Source organism: Talpa europaea, assembly GCF_964194135.1.
Source record: "Talpa europaea genome assembly, chromosome: 4".
NCBI lineage: Eukaryota > Metazoa > Chordata > Mammalia > Eulipotyphla > Talpidae > Talpa > Talpa europaea.
Genome location: NC_140070.1, coordinates 40,383,309 through 40,410,797, shown reverse-complemented (window position 1 = coordinate 40,410,797; position 27,489 = coordinate 40,383,309). Strand labels below are relative to the sequence as shown.

Here is a 27,489-nt window from a genome sequence, read left to right as displayed (position 1 = left end):
AGGCAAAGGTTAAAAGTTTTGGCTCTTAAGAGAGAAGCATGTCCAAAAGCACAGGGGTGGAAAACAAAGAAAGCGAGACAAGAAGTGATGCTATGCAATGTAGTTCGGCACTGTTGCTTCATAAAGAGCTGAAGAGATACAAAGGTCACTTTGCAGAATGTTCACTGTGCACATAAACCATCCCCAAGTGTTATAAACATATTCAGTGTCAGTGCTCCTGAGAGGAGGAGACTTTCTCATTGGTCATAGCACATTCCATTGAGCTAATTCTCTGAACTTCTGAGTTCCACGATCTGACCACATGGCAACTATTCAGGTAGAATCATCCCATCTTTCATTCAAGTCTCAAAGCAGAGATTCAAATCTCTCCCTGGTGTGGGAGAAACATTAGTCAGGTGGAAGAAGGTAGGTTGGAGAAAATCTGAAAAGGTGCACAAGATGGGGAGTGGGAATTGTCTGCAAAGTGTGATCAACAGAATAGTAAGAGGCTTAGTAAAATAATATTTGAGCTTGTATGACAGCCTGTACTGTGGCAGTACCTTCTCTTGTCCTGAGCACCAGTCATTATCAGCAGCTTTTTGGGTTGTCATTAAATGAATGGGAACAACACACTCAAAGGAGGACTTATGAGGACTTTGTTCTCTCCAAAATCTAGAGACCCACTAAGAATGTTGTCTCTTTTTTTTTTTTTTTTTTTTGGGGGGGGGGTTACAGTTAAGGCTACATGCAACCACTTGCTCATTGCCTTAGAAGGTATCTCAACAGGCTCCATACCACCAGACTTCTAGAAATTTCACTGGGATTGGAGGACATTCCCCCAGAAATGATACTACTTTGCTTTTGGCTTAAACGACAGAAATTCATCTCACAGTTCTACAGGCTACAAGTCTGAGATCAGGTGTTGGCAGGGCTGTGCTCCCTCTGAAGCTGCTAGAGCAAGATCAGTTCCAGGTCTCTCTGCTGGCCTCTGGTGGCTGGCTAGCAATCCTTGATGTTCGTTGGCTTATGAATGCGTAACTCCTGTCTTCACATGTTCTCCTGGTGTACTGCTCTGGATCCAAATTTTACCATTTTATAATGATGTGAGTCATTGAATTAGGGATTCACCCTACTCCCATAACCTTATCTTAACTAATTCCTTCCGCACTTTCTGATAAGGTCACATTATAGCATGGAGGTGAGGTGAGTTCAACATATGGAAGGGGGAGCACAACTCATGACAAGTTAAATGCATTTTTCTAGGAACTTTCTGTGTCCTTCCATTTTGCTTCACTTTCTGACTCCCACTCTTTTGCTAGTCACCATCATTTCTACCTTACGTGGTTTTGGAGTCCCCACATACCCTCTACCCCTTTAATCTAGTGTCCATAGTGCAATCGCTGTTGGTTGACCATTTTTGTACATAGTGGCAATTGTAGTGGCTCCCACATAATCTTTCATACCATTAACAGGTCTCATCTCACAAGTCAGAGAACCAATGTGGGGATTCTACCAGTTGTTGAGTATGTTTATACCAGAACTGGGGAAATAATCACAGGATACAATCAGTATCCTCACAGAGCTAGATCTGAGCTAAAACTCCACTAATCTCCTGACTTTCATAAGCACCTTACTCTGACTGGTAGACCTTATTAGCATTTTGGGCCTCCTGAAATTAGTGTTAGTTCAAAGGCATTGTCTAGTTATCCCCAAAATATCTCGTTATTTCTTTTTCTCCCAGCCACAGCCCTCCTAGTAAACAGCCATACTCCCTTGGGTAAGGCTGGGGGTTTGGGACAGGGAGGGATTAACAGTGTAAATGTTTGGTAGTATAGAACAGTTAGACTTATTTTCACTTGATCTAGAACTCTTCCACTTAAACAGATCAAGCAAGAAAGTAGTAGTATTAATAGATTGCTTATTTCTTTTCTAGGTATACCATAGTCAAAACAGGTCTCTGTGAGTCAGAAAATTGTTGCTTCCAACTGAATAGGTCAGGCCTATTCAGATAAAGGATAATCTCCTTTACTTAAGAAATCAACTAATGGTCATGATAATCACATCTACAAAATACCTTCACAACACCACCTAGATTAGTGTTTGAATAACTAGGACTATATCCTTGCCAAATAGATACCTAACACGTGTACTTACTAACTAGGAATTCTGGGGGTAGTATATTCAAAGCCTCTAGTGATTCTGATACTCCTTCAAGTTTGAAACCACTGGTTCAGAGACCAAATCAACAGAGAGGAACAGATGTTAGGAGTCAACCACAGTGTTTTATTGTAATTAGCCAGTATCTGTTGCTTACAACTTAAGAATCTTAAGAGATTTACCGTAAGTACAAGGTTCTCAGTAGCAAATAACAAAAATAACTCTTCCGAATTGAACAGAAAAAAAACTATTAACATATTATATATCAAATAGCTTCACAAAATTGATGAGAAGGCTGGAAACTCAGGCTTAGCGAGAGGCAGATTTAGACATAGCCATCCAGGAGCACACAACCCAGCCCAGAGAGACTACAGCAAATGCCCCGTTAGAATGTCTCCCTAAGACCCTCAAGAGACACTCACCAACACCTCTGCTAAGTCTTTGACTATTCTATCACTGGTGGGGATAATCTTTTCATTTTCCTGAGAGCTTTGTGTCACTCCCTCCAAAGAAACCCCGAGGAAGCATCTGATTGACAAAATTTAGTCACATGTGACCATGCCCTTGCTGCACAGTCAGGAAAACAGCTCCCTTAGGAGCTCAGAGTAGTAAGAAAGACACTTAAAAGATAATTTTGTTGCAATGTGCTAGGTACAGGAGAAAGTGTGTCCAATGTGTTATTGGAAGAACAACAGGCAAACTGAAGTCAGTCTTGGGGCTGGGATCAGAATGTAAGATCAAGGAGCTTTAGAGAGAAGCATGCACAAAACTCTAGAAACACACTTAACTCTTTAAAATGTCAGTAATCACATTCTGACATCCAAAAATTTCTTCTAAACCCTCGTGTAAGTAAAACTGTAAAACTTGACTTCAGCATCCTTTTGTCTCTCCTTTTTATGCCTTCCCAAATGAAGTACCCCCATTTTCCCTTGCCTCAACCCATATTTATAAGCCATCAACTCCCTAATGTGAGCCAGCGGTACTGTCATTTATTCTCCTGAAGTGATACCTCAGAATGTTTTCCATAAATAAAAACAAAGTATAAGCACACAATACCTAAAAGAAGAACACTAACAGCGTGGGAGGACCTTGACCCCTACAGACTTCGCTTCTTTCCAGCCCTTCCCTCCAGGCAGCCTCTAAAAGAACCTCAAGAACACCCCAGGCTTTTGAGAATAGTCTGAGAGCCACCTATTTAGTCAACTCCCTATTCACTCATTTTCTTGAGATTCCAATGACGGACAATAACAGGTTCAAGAACAAAAATCTCAGGCTAGGGCCTCCCCAGCGGTGCAGCAGGTTGAGCGCTGCGCTGCATGTGAAGCTGTCCGCAGCCTCTGCAGCACGGGTTCAATCCTAGCCGGCCGGCAAGAATCCCACACGGCGCAGCAGACCTCTCCTGCTGCGCCCGCTGCTCCCCTCAGCAGTGTATTTAGGTTGTCTGCCTGTTCTGTTCCCCTCTCTGTCTCTGGTGAATTTTCTCACCCTCCCGAGCATCTGGCCTATACCCCAGTTCTTGTATAAATAAATCTTTAAAAAAAAAAATCTCAGGCTGTTATTTTAAGAGTAGCAAATTTAATACGTAGATAACTATCACTGGCCCAATCTATACAAATTTTAACTACTGAGGGTATGGACGCTTGGAAATTTAATTTTTTTTCTAAAGCACTTTTTAGTAGAGACTTCCTTCCATAGCATTTCTAAATTACTTTTTTGAAAACACTTACCAAATGCCTGGTAGCTAAGGCAAGACTACCATGGGAAACTAGAGAGTCAGAACTGCTGCATTAGCCCCTTTTTCTTTGGGAAATGGGGGGAAAATAACCCAATTTATGTTAAGGCTGACAGAAAGAATAGGAATAAAACCCCTTGTTTGTATTTTTTTCTGACATTTTAATATATGGTTGAAACATGCTACCACATCATTACTTGAGCATCCAGGGAACTGCATGCTGTTGCTTTTAAAAGGCCTTTATTGAAGCATTTGAACTTCATCTCACAAATGAATATGGATGTTTTGAGCATTTTTGTCAGCATATAATCATTCACAACAACGTTGTATATAGTTTCTATCTTTACTATAAAAGGTAATTCTCACTGGAGACCCGAGACTGCTAAAGGAGTCAAAGCGCCTAAGCTCCAAAGTCACCAAGACCCATAGATTAGTCTAATCAGTAGTCCAAAGCTTGGCTTAAATGTTTGAAGAACAACAGACAGCAAATAAATACCAAAGAGATAATTATTATTTCTATGAGGTAATGATTCATTAACTAAAGTCACATAAGACTGAAATTTCTATACTCAAAGTCTATCGGTATAGAGCCTTCATTCTTAATGTTTCTATGGCATCACAGGTTTTAGAAATTAAACATTACATTTTCTGCATTCCACAGTAATCACTACTTTCAGAAACTGTAATATGCACCCGCACGTGACACTAACATACAATTCTCTACATAAGCATTTTTTCCTAGAACAACCCTTAGCCTGAAATATTAGAATATAAAAAACTATGTAGGAAAAAACATCAGAACTTCTAAACATCCCCTTTTCCCCAACTGTTAGCTGGTAGCACTTTTTTTAAGCACAAGTGATGAAAAATCAGAAATTTTGCATCCGATGTTTGACTTCCACGCTACTTTCTTAGCGTCTTCTGGTACCACCATATCCTAGAATGAGAAAAGAAACATTCATATTTGTTTTTAAAACACATTACAATTTCTTATAAAACTACCATAGTAACTTGTGTTTATTGTTAGCAAATAAGTCAGAGAGGTAAGAGGGAAGGAGAAAATGAACCACTAGGTGGACCAGGACTATGCAGGATACAAGAGCACTGCCTCCCACAACAGCCCTCCCAACCACCCAGTCAAGTCTACCAAACTCACACACGTTTGCTGTGAACATGGAGGAGCCGATGTGGCGCAGGCCATGCTCAAAGTCTAGGCTAAAAACACACAGGCCAGTGGAGCCTAAGCCAGGCCCTGTTCCCTCTCACAACCCAGCAGTAAACAGAAATAATGGGGGGTAGAGGGAAAGGTTACATACTTTCGATGATGAATGTTACTGAAACATACATAACACATTTGCCAAGAGACAGAATTACAAGATGACAAGCTTTCCCATCTGGAAAGTCTTTTTTTTTTTTTTTTCAGGCTTTCCTTCAGGCTTCTTAATAAAGTTTTGTAATTTTCTCCATATAAATCCCATACAGGGCCTCCCTGATGGCGCAGGGGTTAAAGTCTATCCCCAGCCACTGTGGCATGAGTTCGATCCCCAGCCATGGACCTAACCCACATGATGCAGCAGACCTCTCCTGTCTGTCTTACTGCTCCTCTCAGCAGTGTATTTCAGTAGATCAGCCTTTCTGCTCACCACTCTGTCTCTGGTGAGTCCTCTCACCCCCACACCTCTGGCCTACACCCCAGTTCTTGTATGCATAAATAAAAAAAAGAAGTCTTTCAAAAAAAAGAAAAGAAATGGAAATACTACTCCATGAAAATAAAGAGGTGCTCTTAAAAAAAAAAAAAAATCCCATATATATCTAATTGTTATTTATGATTTTTTTATAATTTGTTTCCACTGAGAATGAGCATTCTTTTGTCATGTTACATTCTACATATTCATGTTTTTATATAACCTCCCAATTCACTATTACTCCTTTTTCTCCCAGAAAATAAGTCACTATTTTAACATCTAATACCATAGCTTCATGTAGATTTTTACACCGTGATAATAATTCCATTGTATATATCTTTTGTGTCTTTCTCAGTATTTGATAGATCCATCCACATTATTGCATATATGTGGCCACAATCACTCACTGTTGCACAATATTCCACAGTATGACTGTAACTCACTTTATTCACTTTCCTGCTAATGGATATGTGGGTTTCTTACAGTTGAAAGCTTTTTATAAGCAGGGATTCTTATCATTCAGGGTACAAGTGCATGCAAGCTATGTACCTGAGAATCAAACTGTTGAGTCTTGGGTATGCTTATGTTCAGTTTTAAACAGTTTTTTTCAAAGCAATGGTATCAATCTATCAGTACTATGAAAATTCCAGTCTTACATTTCAAAATCTTTTAAATATTTTTCTATCAATTTCAAGATTTAGAAATTATGCTGTAACTTCCCCCCACTGAAAAGACAAATCCACAGCAATCTATTCAGTCTCATTACCCACTTACTCCCATTCTCTGCTAATTAGATGGATGTTTAATTTCAAATAGTTATTTGTTTTTTTTTTTTTGTTTTTTTTTTTAAAGATTTATTTTTATTTTTTATACAAGCACTGGGTACAGTCAGAAGCGTGGGAGGGCGAGAGAATTCACCAGAGCCAGAGCGGGGAGTAGAGCAGGCAGAAGGACCGAAGTACACTGCTGAGGGGAGCAGCGGGCGGCAGGGAGAGGTCTGCGCGCCATGTGGGACCCTCCTCCGGTGGCCGGGGAGCAGCCGGAGATAGAACCGGCGCTGCAGAGGCTGCGGGCAGCCTCTCAACCCAGCGCTCAACCGCTGCGCCACCGGGGAGGCCCCTCAAATAGTTATTTGTTTTTTATATTTTTGCCTTTTACAAAATATCCTTTAGCAATTGCCACAAATACTAAAAAAAATTTTTTTTAAAGATTTATTTATTTATACAAGCACTGGGTACAGTCAGAAGCGCGAGAGGGTGAAAGAATTCACCAGAGCCAGAGCAGGGAGCAGAACAGGCAGAAGGACAGAAGTACACTGCTGAGGGAGCAGCGGGTGGCAGGAGAGGTCTGCTCACCATGTGGGATCAACCGGCGCTGCAGAGACTGCGGGCAGCTTCGCAACCCAGCGCTCAACCGCTGCACCACGGGGAAGGCCCCATAAATACTAAAAATTTTTGACGATTAATGTATCCTAATACATTTTCATTGTTCTACTGAATTTTATTTTTTTTTTTAATTTTATTTATTTATTTATTCATACAAGCACTGGGTATAGTCAGAAGCGTGGGGGGGCGAGAGAATTCACCAGAGCCAGAGCGGGGAGCAGAGCAGGCAGAAGGACCGAAGCACACTGCTGAGGGGAGCAGCAGGCAGCAGGAGAGGTCTGCGCGCCATGTGGGACCCTCCTCCGGTGGCCGGGGAGCAGCCGGGGATTGAACCGGTGCTGCAGAGGCTGCGGGCAGCTTCGCAACCCAGCGCTCAACCGCTGCGCCATCGGGGAGGCCCTCTACTGAATTTTAAAAGTTCACTTCTACCTAGATAATTGTATTTTCGAGCTTAAAGGGTCCCTAGAGTTCACTAAATTAAACATAGGTAGAAACCATCATCCAGGAAGATTGAAGTTAAAACCTTGGATACTGGTAAAAGTAAACCTAGGCCAAATCCCTGTTGGATTTTTTTTTTAAGATTTATTTATTTATGCATACAACAGCTGGGGTACAGGCCAGAGATGTGGGGGGTGAGAGGATTCACAAGAGACAGAGTGGGGAACAGAACAGGCAGACCGACTGAAATACATTGCTGAAGGGAGCAGCGGGCGAGATAGGAGAGGTCTGCTGCGAGATGTGGGGTGCTCCCTGGCCAGCCGGGGATTGAACTCGTGCTGCAGAGGCTGAGGATTGCCTCATAGTGCAGTATTTAACCCCTTGCGCTACCAGGGAGGCCCCCCCTGTGGATTTTTAAAGAATGACTACAAGTGAGAGAAAAAAGTATGATTTGGAATTCTATTTTAATCTCAGTTAACTGTGTTACTAATATTTCTGGTGAGTATACCAAAGCCATGACTACTAATCATTCATCTTCTTAAGTTCCCAAACTATTTCTATACTTTTCTATTACCTAATAGGATCATCTATATTTATTCTTACCTGATGCTGTTCTGGTTCTTGTCTCTGAGTTGGAATATGCTGAATAGCCACCTGAGCCTCCATGAAGTGGTGAGTAAGTACGACTATTCCATGTGCTGGAGTATGAGGAAGGATGAGATGGATAGTACCACGAGTCTGAAAAAGGTGTTGCTGCTCTATAAAGACATAAAAATGTGTCAGATATTTTTTTTTTTCTTTTGGTAATTTTAAGTACCTTCTTAGTCCTAAACTATTAGGAAAAAAATCTTCATCAAGTGATTTTTCTTCTAAGTTCTGACATATCAGGGTTAAGATGAAATGAATAGTGTTTTATATTTCTGATACTGTTATAGTTATTGCCATAGAGGATGGAAGTAACACAGAAAAAAGGCTGTTTCTTTCTGAATTTTCATTTAAAATCTAAGCTTAAAGCTAGCAATAACACTGATATTCCAAAATCTGGCTTCAAGGTCTTTCCAGCCTTTGCCTCTACTATTGTCCTACCAAATTATTCCCCAAATGTTCTTTCCTACCTTATTTTCTCAAAAGTAAATTTTTTTCTATCTTGTAATATATATATATAGTAATATACATAGGAAAAGCAATAAAAGGAAATACATACAAATATTGATTGAAGCACATATAGTGTACTCCCCCCAATCCCTAGAAAACATAATCTAAAGGGAAACATCACCATAATTTATTTTTCTTAACAAAGCCAAATCCAGTCAAACTTTAAAACAAAACTAAAGGAATGTTACATTAAAGAATGAGATGAAAGCAAAGCCCACCTATTGCTTCCAAACAAATATCCCAATATTCCTCCAGTTCCCAAGCCAGTCCAGAACCCTGGTCCTGAATTTTCGTATCCTTGCTGTCCTGTGAAAGCACTTCCAAAACCTGAAGTTGCACCATGTGGTCCTAGGAATAAAAATTACTTATTATGTGTCCTCATTTAAACAAAACATAGGCAATAGAACCAAAAGTAACATGACATTTCAATTATTTCATCTATGCTATTTATTAAAAATCTGAGTTGTTTGCAAATACGTTGTATTTTAAAAGGCCTAACTATAAAATACTGGTTTATAACTAAAAAGTGTATTTTCACAAAAATGGAAAAGGAGAGATTTATTCTAAGACCAGGAAGGAAGGATCATACTACAAAGTGACCCCACTTGTCAGAGTTGCTCCTTTCTGCAAGAGTAAACATCTCTGAAGGCTCCAAGTGACAGCTGTACTTCAGTGTCTAATAGAGGAATTCAAATGGAGGCAGGCAGATATTTGTTTATATCACTTAGGATGCAGGTCTTAAAGGGTACAAAATTCTGCTGCTCAGAGGATGTCTTTTTTTTATTGGTATCTTTTACATCATTGTGTATTCCCCGTAAAATTCCCACCACAATTCACCATAGTCCCTTGTGTTCTTCTCAGAGGATGTCTTTTATATATCAAGGGAAGTGTGCTAACCTCATGTGTACAGCATAATAAATCTGTACATATGTACCCATCCAGGTTTATTTATTTCTCCTAGTTTATTTATTTCTCCTTTACAGCTGGTACTTTTTTGTGTTCTAAGAAAGTTTTTCCTATCCCAAGGTCATGACAAGTATCTTCCTGTTTTACTTTTTATGTTAAAGCTACAGTACTTAAGTGAATAAAATTTGTGTATAGTGTGAGATAGAATTCAAAGTAATGTTTCTCACCAAACTTGATTAAGATCATTTATAATTTAATCACATATCCTTAAAATAGTAATCACAATAGAGACAGAAGAGGTGAACAAAGATGAAAGTAAAAAATAAGGCAAACATGCTTCGGTTTCCCAATGAAAATATTTTCCGTTTTAGAAACCATCATCTCACATCTACTCTACTTATAGCTACTATCGAGGGAAACATACCTGTGAACTCAGACTTAAAGCCTGGGGGAGCAGGTCCTGCAGAGTTGGTGAATCTCTGATAACGGTGGGAATACGAAGGATACTCAGAATACGGGGGAGGAGAATCTTGACCATCACTAAGGAACAACTTATAAACTCCAAAGGCAATAGCAAGTAGCACCACAACAGTAATCAATCCACTGATGCCACTGGAATTTGGAGAGTACAACTTATTGTAATAATCAGAGAAAGAGTTAAAGGCGTGGTTTTTTCCAGACTCTCTCAATTTCTTCAGACCAATATCTGTGTAATCTAAGTTATACTCCAAGCCACAGGAACCTCTAAGTACATACTGGTCTTCAGAGGATTCATATCCTTCACAGCTTACCACAGTTTTTCCAAATTTGTATGCAATATCTAAATCGGTCTTACATTCCCACTGTGAAGAAAAGTAAAAAGTTATTAGAACCAAAAGATTTTTTTTTATTTACTATATATTATTTGGGCTACGTATCTGTCATAAAAACTGCAAAATGAAGTAAAAGAATGACAAACAAAATTCAGGAAAATGAGTCCTTCTATGTTGTATGGCACATTAGGGGATTCAAAGATATCTGTAATGCTAATTAAGCTAGGTGGTGAGGTCTTAAGTGTTCATTTTGTTCTGTCCCTAGTCCTTACATGTCCTTATAAGGAATTCTTTCACACTTAAGAATTCGATAATTTATAAATTTTAAGAAAATTCTTAAATGCCAATTTTTGCCACTGTCATTCCATATGCTTTCTTTAAAGAACTTTTTGTTTTGTTTTGTTTTGATGTTAAGGCTTAAAAGTCAGAATCATATGTGAAGATCTGACAGCTACACAGAGCATCAGAGATACTGGGTAACCTTCTGAGAAAAACTTTCTACACAGATTTCCAAAACCATATTCTAAATTTCCAGGGTTCAATTGTGTAAGCAATTCTCTAAAGTTTTGTTTGTTTGTTTTTTAAGATACTTTAAGGAATCCATACTAGCCTCAAAAATTTCTGCATAGTTCAAGTTTAGGTAAAATTCAAATATTTTTAACCAAATAGGTAATGTACTTCTTTAACAATGAGACAAGTTAAGTAGGCTTGATTGGTTTTACTGCCTTTCTGTAAGTTTTTTTTTTAAGATTTATTTATTTATGCATACAAGAGCTGGGGTACAGGCCAGAGATGCAGGGGGTGAGAGGATCCACCAGAGACAGAGCAGGGAGCAGAACAGGCAGACTGACTGAAAAACACCGCTGAGGGGAGCAGCGGGCAAGACAGGAGAGGTCTGCCATGCCATGTGGATATCTCCCTGGCCGGCCAGGAATCGAACCCACGCTGCAGAGGCTGCAGACAGCTTCACAGCGCAGTGCTCAACCCACTGCGCCACCAGGGAGACCCTATTCCCTTCTCTATTGCTTCAACTCTAAAAATCCTATCCTTCCTTCCTATCATAGTACATACCTTCTCCTTTAAGTCTTCTTCAAACCCCCCAACTAGATCGCTTTGTTAGCACCTACATGTAATAGATTGTCTTATCTTTCCTACTAGGAAAACAGTTTCTTGATGGTTGTGACTCCATGTTATTCATTTTTACATACTGTTTAGTATATATTTAATGAATGTCTTCAATTAGTGTTTTTTTTTCCCATCAAGGCCATAAACGTAATTTAAAAGTAAAATGGGAGTGGGACTTTTTTGCTTTAACCAGAAGACTCCATGATTCAGTTTGCAATCCTCGGGAAAAAATGTGAAGTTAATGGTCAACCTAGTAAATACGAACTCTATCTCTGAATTGCATAGGTTATGCATAAAGGATGTAGCAAATAAAAACATCACCCTAATAGAAGAATTTATCAGCACAAGTGTCGCACCTAATGACCAGCCATCATAAATCCTTCTAGAGAGCAAGGATACGCACTGTAAATATATTAGTGGTGATTTAACCTGAAATCATTTAATAAAAATCTACTCCATTTCTAAAGCACTATGTATTATGTAACTTCAAGGAGCTATTCTACCCTACATACAAAATGCCAGTCTCAAACAAAGTTCACTGCAATGCTTCATTCAGAATTAACTATCCGCAGTTATAAAACGGTTTTAAACTCAAATGTTTGAAGCACAATACCCCCATTATTTGCAATCTACAAATTCCTTATCATATCAACTTTATTTCTTAAGGGTAGGTTGGTATTCTTTGCAGAATGTAGGAAAATGACAGCCAAAAGAGATCCTTTGCCCCGAACCCCAAAAGCATAAAAAGTTTTTTAAATTTTACTAATGTCTTAGAAGAAATGTATGGTACAAAAATTACATTTACTATTTCCAGGCTTTAAAATCAGTTCATTTCTTTTGGAGGAGTTTTTTTTTTTTTTTCCCCAGAGAATGAATGACTAATTCATATTTATATATTTTAGGTTAATCAGAGATTTTCTATATGTTTCCCAAAAATAGTTAATAATGACCCAATAAACACTTTCTGAAATAAAAATTCCATTTAGAAAATCCCTCAATACAATGAATATTACCTGTACATCATAACCATCCCAGCCTTTGTTCTGACATTGTATGACTTTTGGGGTATAAGAGTCACATCCAGCTGTGCCTCCTACACATTTCAACTGTGGGATGGGATCCAGCCTTCGGGAGGTGGTATAGCGGTCATAGTGAAGAGTAAGAGCTTTAACATCCCGCAACAATATTCTATCTGAAACAGAAGAACACAGACAATATATATATTTTCATATTCAACATATAAAAGTAAGGGATGATGAAATGATTTCCCAAAGCCACTCCAGCATGTTAGTTCTTTCAAACACAAGTCAGATAGTCATACACGTATGTCCTCCCTTTATTTCAAGTTGACATTGCTTCTATATCACATGTCTGCCTACTTTTTGCAAAGACGTGTTCATTAACCTGAAATATTGCACTGTTGTATAACAACATTAATGGTCAAATAAAGTGGCAAAAAATACACATGAAAGTTCCTGAATCACATTTAATGACTTAAATATCAAGTTGTGAATGGTTTAAAAAAATGGTTGGCTTACTCATACAGTAGAATATGCTACAACTGTTAAAATGAGTTAACTACAGCTAATGAATCAGACTGAAGGTAGTAAAATATACCCAAAGGTCACAAAAACATTAATTTGAAAGGAAACCTGCACTCTTATGTTTATTGCAACACTATTTCCAATAGCTAAATGTCCAAAAACAGATGACTGATCAAGAAGATGTCGTGTATACACACAATGAAATACTATTCAGCAATCAAAAAAGATAAATGCATGCCCTTTGCAGCAACATGGATGGAGCTAGAGGGAATTATGCTCAGTGAAATAAGTCAGCAGGAAAAAGTCAAAACTAGCAGGCAAACTATAAATCGGAGACATCCAGCAGGGGAAAGGGAGGGAGAGAGATCAAAACAGGGAAGAGCACAAGAGACTATGGTGGTGGTGCACGGGTGTTTTGGTGGTGGAATTTTATGGGGATTACACCTGAGAAATCAAACTTGCACAAAAATGAACAATGTAAAAATATATAATTTTTTTTTAAAAAAGGAAACAGCACTTGGAGCCTTAGAGACAAGTTATTCTTAAATTTAATTTTCAAATGATCCACCTTACTAAATTAAAAAAAGCAATAAAATAATTCCCCAGACTCTTCACCGGTAAACTTCCTTTTTAAATATGAATTATCATTCAACTAATTAATATTTAACCCCAGTTTTTTAAATTATAATTTTCATCAAAACCTCTATTTAGATAGGATCATATCAGAAAGTGAATATAGACATTTAAATCTAACATGGCATTTTATGTATTGGTAATAAAACACCCATATTAAATAGGCTACTCAAAATCAAGTACTTGCAAATAGTAGCTTCCTCCTCGTTTCAGCACTTAAAATAGAAAATTACAGAATGTAGGTCTTTCCTATCAGCAAGTCACAAATGCAATATTGATATACTTTCCATGACTTAGTATCTTTACTCCCCAAACCAAAAACTACATTTTAATGTCTAAAGTCATTTTTTAAACATAATTTCAACTTAAGAACATGCATCACTGATTAATGCAAAACCGTATATTACCTAAACGAAATATTACTAACCCCATAAAAATTATTTAGACAATTCTAATAATACAGTGGCATAAAAATTCTTTCCCCTAGAAATCACTTAACATGTACCATCACAAAAACAAGTTTTTTTTTTTTAATTCTAGTGTGCAGTGAAAACAATGGGAAAAGTTGACATAAGGCAATATACTGTGATGAGAAGCGTAAGAAGCAACGGGTTCGGCCACCATAAATAATACGAGCTGTAATTCTGCTCACCTACCCACGAGGTCTGCAGCCCTGTGCACTAAGTGTGACTCGCAGACTGCCGGTGCCATGGCAACTGCCAGCCACAGCAACAGGCAGCGATGATGACATCAGTCTCGACAACAAAGCAAGATGCGCAGGTGAGTGTCGAGCTGTCCAGCCAGACTCAGGGCTGAGAACTGGAGCCCGAGGAAGGAGAGGACAGACTCTCGGAATCCAGGAGCGGGAGAAAGGGAACATTAACAACACTGAGTCGTCCCACCCCGCCCACTCTCCAACCATCCCCGCGAGACCCTAGGATGTCTGAGAAAGAGCAGAGGGTAGGCAGGGCACAGAAATAGGACGGAAACCAGGAATTAGAGACAAAAGGCGCAGGGGCGACGGACGGAAACGGGTGCCCGTGGGGCCTCCGGGCACCGGCTGAGATCGCAGGAAGGGGCGAGCGAGAACAGCACTCACCGGGGTCGTTCCAGCCCAGGGCCGGGCCGGCGACCTGCAGAAGTAAAAGCAGGCTGAAGAAAAGGCGGCGTCCGGCCGCCCCCCGCCCGCCGGCGGCCGCCATGGTGCTGGCGAAGATGGCGCTCAATTGCCGGGCGCGAGCGGGCCGGAACCGGCCTGCGGAAGTCCCCGCGCCGCCGCGCAGTCGCGCCCCGAGGCCCCGGCGCGGAGAGGGCACGTCCTGCCCGCACAGCCGCTGGCGCAGCGAAGGTCTGCGCGCCAGTCTCACGTCACGCCGGGGCAGCGCGTGGGGGAGCGTGAGTGGGCGCTGCCGGCCCCGCCCCTGGGGTTCGGCGAGGCCCTGGGCGGGGTCGCGGGCGGAGCGCCGCTGCGGGGGCGGGGCCGAGGGCGGGGCGCAGCGGCTGGGGAAGGTTGTGCGCGAAGGTGCTGCGGTTTAAGACGCTGAAACTACCGCAGCGCGAAACCTGAGAAGTGTAATCCTGTGTAGTTCCAAAATATCAGGGCTTGCCCGGTGGCGCAGCGGGTTGAGTGCAGCGCTGTGAAGCTGTCCGCAGCCTCTGCAGCGCCGCCTCGATCTCGGCCGGCTGCGGAGATACCCACATGGTGCGGCAGACCTCTCCCTTCTTCCCCGCTGCTCCCCTCAGCAGTGTATTTCAGTCAGTCTGCCTGTTCTGTTCCCTGCTCTGTCTCTGGTGAATCCTCTCACCCTCCCATGCCTCTGGCCTGTACCCCAGCTCTTGTATAAATAATTTAAAAAAAAAAAATGTCAGCAAGCTTCCCAAAGGAAGTTATTGTGCCTTATTCAACTTTATGCCTTCAGCACCTAGCAGAGCGCCAGCACGTGTTACTGTTTACTAGATGCCAGTGGCGCGAAAGTTAGCAAGGAAATATGGCCTCTGGTTTTGTTAGGGGGAAGTGATGTCCTGAGTTAATCCCATACAGGCTTTGTGGACTCCACCCCCACTCCAGACTAAAGCCATCAAGACTCTGGGAAAGACAAATCCCATCACCACCAAGGGAGGGTGGCTGGGACCTGAGGGTGGAGTTGGGCAGCCAGGTTGGATATAAAAAACCAAACACGTGGGCCTTGGTCTCTCTGGCTCGCTCTCTGGCTCGCGATCGCTCGTCTCCTGGCTTCACCGCTCCTGGCTGGTGGCCAACTCTGAGAGCGCCATTTTGGGATTCCTGATCGGCGGATCGGGTAGGACTCATTTAAAACTTTGTCTCCCACTTTTCTCCCTGAGCTGTACATTTCATCATTTCCCCTTCCCTTGTAAATAAACCTTTTATTAACCTTTCACGTGTGCCTGCAGTAGAGCATTGATAAGTCCTTTTAAGCGCGCGGGTGAGGACCCACAGTCAGGCACCCCGTTTTGTATCGGGGTTGCTCTACAACAGTTTCAACAGTTTAAAGCTTTACATATCCCCGTGTACTTGGAAGCAGTTAGAATTGACAGAATTTCAGGAGGAGAAACTACTGTTCAATTGAAGAACCGGCCAGAGAAAATAGTTCTAAGTGCTCAGGTGTTATCTTTACTGTCTGACAAGCCTGGGTGTTTCTCATGCATTCATTCAACAAATAGATTGAATGCTGATATGTGCCAAGCACTGTTTTATGTATGGAGGATACAAAGAAGGTTCCTGTACTCTTGGAACTTAGATTGGACAACTTAGATTGTCCTTACGAAAGGACAAATAACAAGATAGTGAACAGTGGGCCTCCCCAGTGGCGCAGTGGTTGAGCGCTGGGTTGCGAAGCTGCCCGCAGCCTCTGCGACGCCGGTTCGATCCCTGGCTGCTCCCCGGCCACCGGAGGAGGGTCCCACATGGCGCGCAGACCTCTCCTGCCGCCCGCTGCTCCCCTCAGCAGTGTATTTCATCAGTCTCCCTGCTCTGCTCCCTGCTCTGGCTCTGGTGAATTCTCTCACCCACCCACGCTTCTGACTGTACCCAGTGCATGTATAAACAAACAAACAAATAAACAAACAAACAAATAAATAAATAAAAACATGCCTCTATAAAAAAAAAAAAAAAAGATAGTGAACAGAGATACTAGTGATAAGTGCATGGATGAAACAAAACAAGGTAATACAATAAAGACTGGGATGTGGGGAGTGAGGAGAGGGCATTTCAAGAAGGACCTTGCTGAGGAAGTGATTTTGAAACTTGACACTTAAGTGATGAGAAAGATAAGGAGGACTCCCTCCACTTGGAAGCTATGCAGGTGATGCGCAAGACCCTAATTCCACAGGCTTAGTTAGAGCAGTGGTGGCTTGGAGTGAGACTACTTAGGATAGGATTAAAGATAATAGGGAATCCTGCTATCAACATGTTAAGAGTGAAATGACTATTAGGTAGTCAGGTAGACATGTTAAGTAGACACTTGAATTTATAAGTCTAAATTTCAAAGCTCAGGTAAATTTGGTAGTTAAATTATCAAATAAAGATGGTGTTTAATGTCACGGGAAGAGATACAATGAATAGGGAGAGAATTTAATTGTGGCAAAGAAGGAGGACCAGGACCAAACTAAAAGAACACTATCATTTGAAATTGAGCAGCAGACGCGCTTAGAAACAGTCTGAAAGTAAACTCTGGTGATGTAGGAGAAAACCCAGGAAAGTAATGTGGTAATTGAGACAAAGAGACAATGATCAATAAGTGTCCGCTGTTAAAAATTTCAAACAAGTGATCTTTGGGGTCTCCCTGGTGGCACAAGAGGTTAAGCACAGCACTGTGAAGCTATCCACAGCCTCTGCAGCACAAGTTCAATCCCCAGCCGGCCAGGGAGCTACCCACGTGGTGCAGCAGACCTCTCCTGTCTTGCCTGCTGCTCCCCTCCGCAGTGTATTTCAGTAGATCTGCCTGTTCTGTTCCCCACTCTATCTCTGGTGAATCCTCTCACCCCCCACACCTCTGGCCTGTACCCCAGTTCTTGTATGCATAAATAAATAAATCTTTTTTTTTAAAAAGTGATCTTTGGATTTTGCAATGTGGAGATCACTAGTTACCTTAACAAGAGAATTTGTTATTTGAAATGCCATCATTTGCTATGTACAGTTCTAGACAGTGATGAGCAAAACATAAAAGGTTGTACTAATTTATATTCTAGTGGGAGAGAAAACCAACAATGTGGTTCAGATGAATAAGTGCCTTCAAGAAGAAAACAAGGTAATATGATATAAAGTGTCATAATAAATATAATGTCCAAGGAAAGTTCTGAGAAGTTACCATTTGAGCTGAGATCTAAATACTAAGTAGTAGTTTCTTAAAACATCTCTGAGACTTAGCAACAGTAATGTGTAAACCTGATTTGACTGTTAAGAGGAAACCATAAAATAAATGACATTTAGGAGACAATTGGACATTTGAACACTGACTAGATCCTATGTAATGACATTCACTTTGTTTTGGGTTATGATAAGTGTACTATGGTTATGCTACTTTTAAGAATCCTTTTAAGTTATAATCAAACTAGTAAAGAAACCATCATAATCTTTGGAGATGGTTACGTATCCAACTCAAGACACTAAAAACTGATAAAGAGAAGTATCATAATGCCTTTCCTGTATGATTATATTTCAAGGTAATCAAATACTTGATGACAGAACATTCTACTTAGTTGAAGAATTGCAGGTAATAAAGGCAAAAGAAATAATAGAATTCAAAAACCACCACACTACAACCCCTAATGAAATAAATCATGTGCCAGATGATGCAATAAGAAGCACAAGGCATAAATGAACCCTGAACTAATCAGGTATCTGGCTCTAAATGCCAGTTTATGAGCAACAGGATAAAAGAAGATATTAAATGGATACCACAGATGGAACTGGCCATATTCAGAATGTGGAAAATTTACAAGACAAAAGACCTGATTTCTTCACAAAATAAATACTGTAAGAAAAAAGTAAAGGGGTAGGGCTGGGAGGCTGACTGTGACAGATTGAAACTGATGAGATTTAGTAATCAAATCAACGTGTGGACTTACTGGATTTGGATCTTGATTCAAACAAGCCAACTATTAAAAGACATTTTTTCGGTAATCCAGAATATTTTAAATGTAATGGATATTAGATATTATTAAAGAATTGCTATTAAAAAAAGAATCCTTTTAAAAACATACCAAAATATTAAAGATAAAATTATTTCTGGAATTTTCTTCAAAATAATATGGGATGTTGTGGGATGGAAATGGGGAGTACAGAGAAAAGAATACTGACCATATGTTCATTGTTGAAGGTAGCTGATGGCACAGCAGAGTTCATTATACTATTCTATGTTTTTTCATACTTAAATGTTTCCATAATAAAAAAGATTTTTTTTAAAGATTTATTTATTTATGCATACAAGAACTGGGGTATAGGCCAGGGTGTGGGGGGTGAGAGGAGTCACCAGAGACAGAGTGGGGAACAAAACAGGCAGATTGACTAAAGTACACTGCTGAGGAGAGCAGCAGGCGAGTCAGGAGAGGTCTGCTGTGCCATGTGGGTATCTCCCTGGTGGGGGATTGAACTCATGCTGCAGAGGCTGCAGATAGCGTCATAGGTTGCGTCTTAATCCCTTGTGCCACCAGGGAGGCCCAAAAAAATTTTTTTTAAATAAAAACTGAGATTTTGCTGACTTGGTCTGTAAGGGTTAATAATTCTAAGTTTACAAAACATTCAAACATTTAGAGGATGCAGTATTAGCTAATTTGGGGATTAACTTGGAAAACTGATGAGGTAAACTCCTGACATTCTACCATTTTCAGACAATTTTTAAACTTCAGTTTGCATAGGAATGATTTAGGATGGTTATTAAAATTTCGGATTCCTAGGCTCTGCCCATGTAAGTTCAGATTCAAAAGTTCCAAAGTGAGACCTGGGATTTTGTATTTTTAGGAAACATCCCAAAGAATTCTGATGTAGAGGATCTTGGAAATGCAACATTTGAAAACAGATGTTTTCTAAGATCTGAAGTGACCTTAGACAACATCTGCAGGACAAAAATAATCCTTGGATGGTGTTTCCTTGCTTTGCACCACTGTGAATCTCAAGGAAAAGCAAAAGAAAAAACAATACAACCTCTTAAGATTCCATAACTTGATGAATAATCTCAGTCGCCCCTTAATATCAGAAAATCAATGAATGTCTGTAAAGCTCAACCCATTGGCATTCAAAATGAGTGAATTAGAGGAGTAGCACTTTACTCATTCGCGGGTTTGTGGAAGCCCCAAAATACATGCTAAGAAGGTAATCTTGGCCCCAGTAGCCGAGCTATGAGTCTATAAGAAAAACTATCACCCCCAACACCACTATCATTGATCATCTGTCTCTACTATGTTCTCTTAATTTTCTCTGCTTCAAGGATGAAATACTATGGAACAAAGTAAGAATAGGGGTTGTTGTGACAATTTGGGATAGAATCATTTACTTCTCCAAATTCTACCTACTCCTTTCAAGATGATTGGGGAGGAGAATGTATATGCCTGCTTCAGTATTTCAAGGAAGGGAGCTGGTGATTCACAGACTATAGAACGGGGCACATATTTCTAGAGCGTATGTTCAAGTGTGCCTTGTTTTTGCTACCACATCCTTAATGGAAACACTATCATCATGTTACAGGAGATGGCACAATTTTTTGCACTAACGTGTAGGAAAAAGTCACACCTGTTAATTTGATTGAGGGCATTAAGCTTCAAGAAGTGATCTGCTGGGCCTCCCTGGTGGCCTAAGGGGTTAAGTCTCAGCACTATGAAGCTATCAGCAGCCACTGCAGCACCAGTTCCATCCCCAGACAGGGAGCTGACCCACATGACAGAAGACCGCTCCTGTCTCACTGGCTACTCCCCTCAGCAGTGTATTTCAGTAGATCTGCCTGTTCTGCTCTCCATCCTGTCTCTGGTGAATCCTCTCCCACTCTCTCTCACACTCTCTCTCTCTCTCTCTCACACACACACACACACACACACACATCAACCTCTAGTCTACACCCCAGCTCTTGTATGCATAAATCAATAAATCTTTAAAAAAAAAAAAGTGATCTGCTGTTTAAAATGTAACTCCACCTTAGAAGTGTAGGGAAGGAAAGTAGGGTGTACAATATCTTAAGCTTCTCAATACCTCCACCTCTATCATTTTCACACTCTTCAAAAGATTATCATTGCTCATGGGAGGAAAAAAAACCTTATTTAGGATCCTGCTGTGTAACATGTGTCCCACCCCACCCCATCCCACCCACCCCGCGCAATAAATATCACTGGCTTTTTTCCAACAGACCAATCTTTTTCTGTACAAACTCCCAGAGTTTGCCACCAAAACTCCCCTGAGTGGCCCCTTCCTCGTAGTGGCTTTTCCCTTTTCTCAAGTTACACTCCCTCAGGGAACTCTTCCATGACTGATCTAAATCAAAGGCTTTCATGGACTATCTACCTAGCCATCACCTAGCTGTTATCACTGCTGTAAATTCACAATTTTTTTTATGTTTCTTTCACAAAACTGCAAGCTCCCTGAGGGCAGAATCTGCTGCCTAGTGTGGCTCACCTCAGTGCCTTTTCCCAATACCTAGTAGATGTTCTCTAACAAACGTGTAAGATGACTCAAATGAATGCATTTGTGCCTCTGTTTTCTCCTTTCTTCCCATCCAGGTTACTATGTAAATCCTGGGAATCTCACTGACGCCCAAGAGATCCACCCTTTACCAGGTCCCACTGCGATCTCTGGCGATGGGCTCTTGCTGTTATAGAGCAACCCCAATACAAAACAGGGTGCCTGACTGTGGGTCCTCACCCACGCGCTTAAAAGGACTTATCAATGCTCTACTGCAGGCACATGCGAAAGGTTAATAAAAGGTTTATTTACAAGGGAAGGGCAAATGAGGAAATTAGCTCAGGACATCATTTCCCCCTAACATTGCCTGAACCCCAGTTCTGAGTAGGAAACCGAGAAGCCAAGTGTAAGCCACCCCTTCGGCCTTACTTCTTACTGCAAGGCTAGGGAGGAAAGAGAAAAGTGTGCACTTTAAAGAACGCAAAATTAGCCCTCACAGACATCACAGCCGGCCTCCCAAAGCTCGGCGGCCCCTCGGGCTCGCGGCCCCCCACAGGAGGGAGGCTGCCGCGGGCCACAGCCAGGAGCTTCCGCCGACCCCGAGGGGCACAGCGAGTGCGGCACCTGCACGGCCCCGGAACCCGGGCGCGGGCGGAAAGCCTCCAGGGCGGAAACCCGCGGAGGAGCCACGCAAGTGAAAAAGGGGTCGGGCCCACGGCCCCGAGGCCGACGCGCCCACCGCGTCCCCGCGCGAGCGCGAGCCGCCGGCGGAAGTGCTGCGTCGCGCACTTCCGGGTGTTGTCTGGCCGCCGCCGCCGCGCGCCTCGGGTCTCGCGGCCGACGCCTCGGGTCCCGGAGCCACGAGAGACGTCACCGCCATGGCCGGCATCAAAGGTGGGCCTGGGGCGGGGGGCGCCGGAGGGCCGGGTGGCCGCCGGGAGAGAGAGGGAAGGGGTCCCACGCGGCCCCCGCACGCCACCTCCTGGGCCCGGCGCGCGCCACTGGGGTCCCTGCGCCGGCCGCGACCCCCGACCCCCGCCTCGGTCCTCGCAGCCCGCGAGCCGGGGTGGGCGCGGCGCCCGCCTGCAGAGGACGGCGGGGGCGACGCCTGCTCCGCAGCCCCACTCTCTCCCCATCTCGGCAGCCTGTCTCCCACCCATCGCCCCCCGCACAAAGAAAGAAGTGGTTCGCGGTCTGTTAGGAGTCCCGCGCCGACTTGGGCCGTCGCACTCGTTTTGCAGGAGTTTGCATGCACAAGAGACGCGGCCAGAGTGGGTTTTGGGGGGCTGAGGCCGCCAGGGATGCCAGTTACGGGAAATCAGTGTCATCTCCCACTTAAAGGCACAAGTTGTGATCTCGGGGTGCTGAGCTAAGCTAAGCCCCGCAGGAACGCCCCTGGGAGAGCTTGGGGACCGTTCTTGCCGAAGCCTCGGCGGTTACATCCACTTCAGGACCTCTGCTCGTAGCTTGGTGCTGTTTTGTTAAATAGGGTAGACCGTGTAAGCGACCCCTAAGTGCTCCTGTTCTCTACCCCCTCCTAAACCGCATGATCCAGCATTTTCACATTGCAAAGTTTGTATTTAGTTCGTTCCTTTTTAAATAAAGTAGTGCTGGAACTTAGGGGGAAATACTCTTGTTTGTGTATTTTCTTGGAAGGAGTATTGCATTCTTTCCAACTGTTTGTTAATTTTGTTAGTGGCTAGAAGCAAATTCCATGAACATTTTCAACTTCTTATAAACGAATGGCTTTGATATCCTGACCTGCCTCTGTAGGAGTGGTGGACAAACAGGAAGTGGAGAACTTTGATATCAGTGTTTTACTGTGCATTTTATTTCCTTTAAACATAACTTACTGAGCTACTTTCCCAGACTCGTTTTTTACTGTCTCTTGTTTGTTTTGAATGTCTGACATTTCCCATATAAATACTTGTCATCTTAGCAGCTAAAACTTTCCAGTCTTCTTTGAACTATAATAGATCACTTTAAATTTTGTATGAAAGGCAGTTATGACAATGCTGTGGTTTTTCGGATGCTGCCGGTTTTCACATTTCTTTAGTATCGAATGCAGGAGTCTAAAAGTATTTTATAATTTCCTTCTCCAATGCTACATAAGTATTGATCAGGTGAAAGTGTGTTCGATGGTATTGCACTTAACACTTTCGGTTTCAGTAAGATTGTCTGATTGTTATGATTGTTTATCAGGGTTTTTTTTCCCTTTGTCCTGTCATCATTATATTAGGAAGGAATGTTGATATGAGTGTTGATGCTGAACCATTTACCTATATTACTTTGGCATATATTGGATTTTCCCATTAATTCTCAGTTTACTCCCAGGCTAGGGAGCTGATCCCTTCTCCCCCTGTTCTTTGTAATCACAGAACCAGAACCAGCACTTGTCACTAGAGAGTTCAAATAATTGGCCTCTTCCATCCCTACCCCAGAGACTTTGGGAGTAGAAACCAGAAGCATCTAAGTTTTGCTTTCCAATTGTTGCATCACTTAATTACAGTATAAATTATTGCCTTGATGATGTGTCATCTAGGACAACATTTTATACACAAATGATGAAATTTGTGTATTAATCAACAGTTGCTCATTCATAAGACTAGGAAAACTTTACAAGTTTTGAGACTACTTTTGAGAAGTGTATTTAACTCCATTGACTTTATTTTATCCCATGTTACTGGCAGGTGAGATGTCAAGATACATTATTTTTTGATGCCTGAATCTAATGTCATTTTAGTTACTTTTTTTTTTTTAAAGGAAATCATCTTTCATCAGCTGTTTGAGTTTGCTGAAAGAACTTAGACTTTGATTTTTTGATGATAAAGATATAACTAATTATCATAGAATGTTAGCCTCAGAGACCATTGAAGTCTTAAGACTACTTGTCTCTTGGCCAAGATTACCACAAATTGGTATGCCTTTTGAGGTTCGTTTGTTGTTTTGGTTTTTTTTTTTTTCCAGTCTCATTTTCGGTCAGAGAAAGGTTCTTGCTTGTGTGCAGGTCTCCCTCCTATTTCTCATTTGTTTCAACCTGGGAAACAAGATGTTCAAGTTTATAGAATATTGGGCTACAAGATACAGTAATCACTGTTGGCAAAGGAAGGTTACCTTATTTTGTTCTGGGTTTATGAATTGCCTATGGAAATACATATATCTATAAATGAACATAGATAATTCCTTAAAAATCAAAAAATTCACTCCACCGCAATTCCCGTACAACATTTGTGTCACAAAAAAAGTGAATTAATGACTTTCAGGTTTATTATAAAGAATGTTAGGTTTAGTATATGCACCTTGTGGCATTTGCTTTTGTTTCTTTCGTTTTGACTGTTGCTTCCTTCAGGATTCTAAGCTATTGTTTTGGATAAACAACTTCTTAAGAAATATGGCATCACCATATAGTGTTTGTAGTGTGGTGAACTCAAATGTTTAACAACTGCATTTCAAAAAATGGACATGTCTTATTCAAGTATCTTTAGTGTTCAGAGACTTACTTGCATTTTAGATCTACTTCAACTCAGAAGAAAAACTGACACTCAGATCAGCTATTTCAGCAGCTAGTTAGTAATTAGTAGGAGCTAGGACCCAGTGCTTCCTGATTCTCAGTTATGTGCTGTTTCTTCTCTGCTATCTTGGGCGCTCCACTCTGTATCTTCTCTTTTATCTTTCTCCTCTTCCTTCCCTCCCCGCTCCAACCTCTTTTTTTTTCCTTTTCTCTTTTGATTTCCTTTCGTCATTCTACAAATACTTGTTATTGAGTGTTAAGAGCTAGCGTGTGCCATCAACATTTTCCCTGCCTCCATGGAGTGAACAGTTTGGAAGGAAAGACCAATACAAATCAATGTGAGAAGAGTACAGCTGTGGTAGCTAACCCGAGGGCACCATACAGTGTAGACAGCTTCATGTGCATATCTTGCCTGGAATGCTTACTCCAGATAGCCACACTCTCAGTTTATATAAATCTCTGCTCCAGTATCACCTCATCAAAGACATCTTCCCAGGGGCCTCCCTGGTGCCACAAGGGGTTAAGACGTACCACTATGACCCTGTCCGAGGCCACTGCAGTACTATCTATCCCCTGCCAGGGAGATGGCCCACATGGTGCAGCAGTCCTCTCCTGTCTACCCCGCTACTCGCCTCAGCAGTGTATTTCAGTGTAACTGCCTATTCTGCTCCCCACTCTGTTTCTGGTGGATCCTCTCACACACACCCCCGCCCCTGCACCTCTGGTCTGTACCCCAGCTCTTGTATGTATAAATAAATAAATCTTAAAAAAAAAAAAAGACATTTTCCCAGGCCATTGTGTCTAGAATAGCATCCTCTTACTCTACATACTGTATCTGATTTTTTTCATAGCACTTGACATTTACTTGCTTATACTTTTAAAATCATTTTCTTCTCACTCTAGAATATAAGCTTCATGTGAACAAGAGCTTTGATTTTTTTTTTCCCTCATTGCTTTATGTCCGTATCAAGACAATATATGATATACACAAGGTACTCAATAGATACTTGAGTGGAAGAAGGAAGGGAGGGAGGGAGAGAGAGAGAAAGGAAGGGGGATTGGGCTAGTTGGGAGGTTTGGAATAACTTCACTGAAGAAGAAATGATTGAGCTGACATCAGAAGGAAAAGTCAACTCAGAGGAAAGAAGAAAGGAGGGGGACAAGAATGCAAGCTCCTTTGTATGAAAGGACTTGTCTCACATATTAACATATCCCAGCACCTATTATCTATTTAGCTCTCAGTAAATATTTCTTGAATGACGAGAATGAATGAAAATGTCTGAGGTAAAAGACAACATGTGCAAAAGCCATGTGGGTGAGAGCGCCTGCTGCTTTCAGGAAAGGAAAGAGGGCTCATTGTGACTAGAATGCAGAAAATAAGCCTCATATGATATGTGACAGAAGGCAGGGTACATGGTGAGAATCTGTTTTGATCAGAAGAGAATAAATGATAAACTCAGTGCTGTGCTTATAGGTTACATTGCATTCCCTTTTAAACTTCAGTTTCCTCGTTTGCTGTAAACAAGTGCAATTTTGCTGTAAAAGTGCAATTTTTTTTTTCTGTAACTGAAGTATGGCATTAAGGACTCAGTAAATGTATTCAGGGTTGACATGATGAGCATATGAATCTACATCATAAATCTACGTGATCTATATCAGATCTTTATTCGGAAACTAAATCTGCCAAGCTTCCATGTCAGCGGAGGTCCTTGACTGTCACCATTTTTTTTTTAAGTTTTATTTATTTATGCATACAAGAACTGGGTACAGGCCAGAGGTATGGGAAGAGGGGTGAGAGGATTCACCAGAGATAGAGGGGGGAACAGAACAGGCAGATTGACTGAAATACACTGTTGAGGAGAGCAGCGGGCGAGTCAGGAGAGGTCTGCTGCACCATGTGAGTTGCTCCCTGGCCACCCTGGGGAATCAAACTCCTGCTGCAGTGGCTGAGAATAGCTTCACAGGTTGCATTTTAACCCCTTGCGCCACCAGGGAGGCCTGACTGTCACCATTTTAATTCAAAAAAACGTATGTAGTACTTGGAAGCAATTAACCTCTTTACTATCAATTTTATTTATATGTATTAGCTTTTGTCTTGTAGATCTGCACTCTGGAACTTAATCATTTCATTAAAGGTTAATAGAGTGTATCATTAAAAAAATACAAACATAAGCTCTTCTCTTAATTACTGTAGTTGCAGAAATAGGTTCTGTTGAACTCAAAATAAATTGATCATTTGTTTCTTTGCTTGTTTTAGGTCATTAACTATGCAACTCAAAGCTTTTTCTACTCACTGATATATGTGAAAACACTTTACAAAATATTATGCTTTGTACAGTGTATAAGTGAGTAACTTTAGAAACTTTCACTTTCAGATTGCGTCTATTGCTTGTGTTAATGTCTTAAAATAGTAATACTACAGAAGGATTGTATCCATTACCTTTCACATTTCTAAGGGATTAGGAAATTAGGGGAGCTGTAATTTTGCAAACCTTTTAAAGGTCTGTAACAAAATTAATCAGAATTATTAACTATAGATATCCTTGGGTACTTTTTTCTTATCAATTTTATGTACACTGGGGGTATATGTGCATATAGAGAGTTGATCCAGAGAGTTTTCCTCACAGGATGAGGCTTCTAAAAGCCAGTAAAGCCAAGAATGTGGCATTTCTCCACACTGTTTGTCAAAACTGTAATGATCTGTGGGGTAAATATAATTCTGATGCCTGGAGGACCATTGATCTTGGCGACTGAGATACTCATCAGAAATGGAACCAGCAATTGGGGAATGTGGTGGTGC

At 41.4% G+C, this 27,489-nt stretch overlaps 1 protein-coding gene across 1 annotated transcript; it reads right to left on the bottom strand.

The window, feature by feature from the left end:
- Window positions 1-4,779: 4,779 nt before the first annotated feature.
- On the bottom strand, window positions 4,780-14,753 carry SARAF (store-operated calcium entry associated regulatory factor; the record flags this gene model as incomplete). The annotated part of the gene is made up of 6 exons (XM_084231466.1): window positions 4,780-4,805; window positions 7,980-8,134; window positions 8,750-8,879; window positions 9,862-10,279; window positions 12,388-12,566; window positions 14,651-14,753. 6 exons carry the CDS (start codon window positions 14,751-14,753, stop codon window positions 4,780-4,782), a joined length of 1,011 nt encoding a protein of 336 aa, XP_084087592.1.
- Between the last annotated feature and the right edge of the window lie 12,736 nt (window positions 14,754-27,489).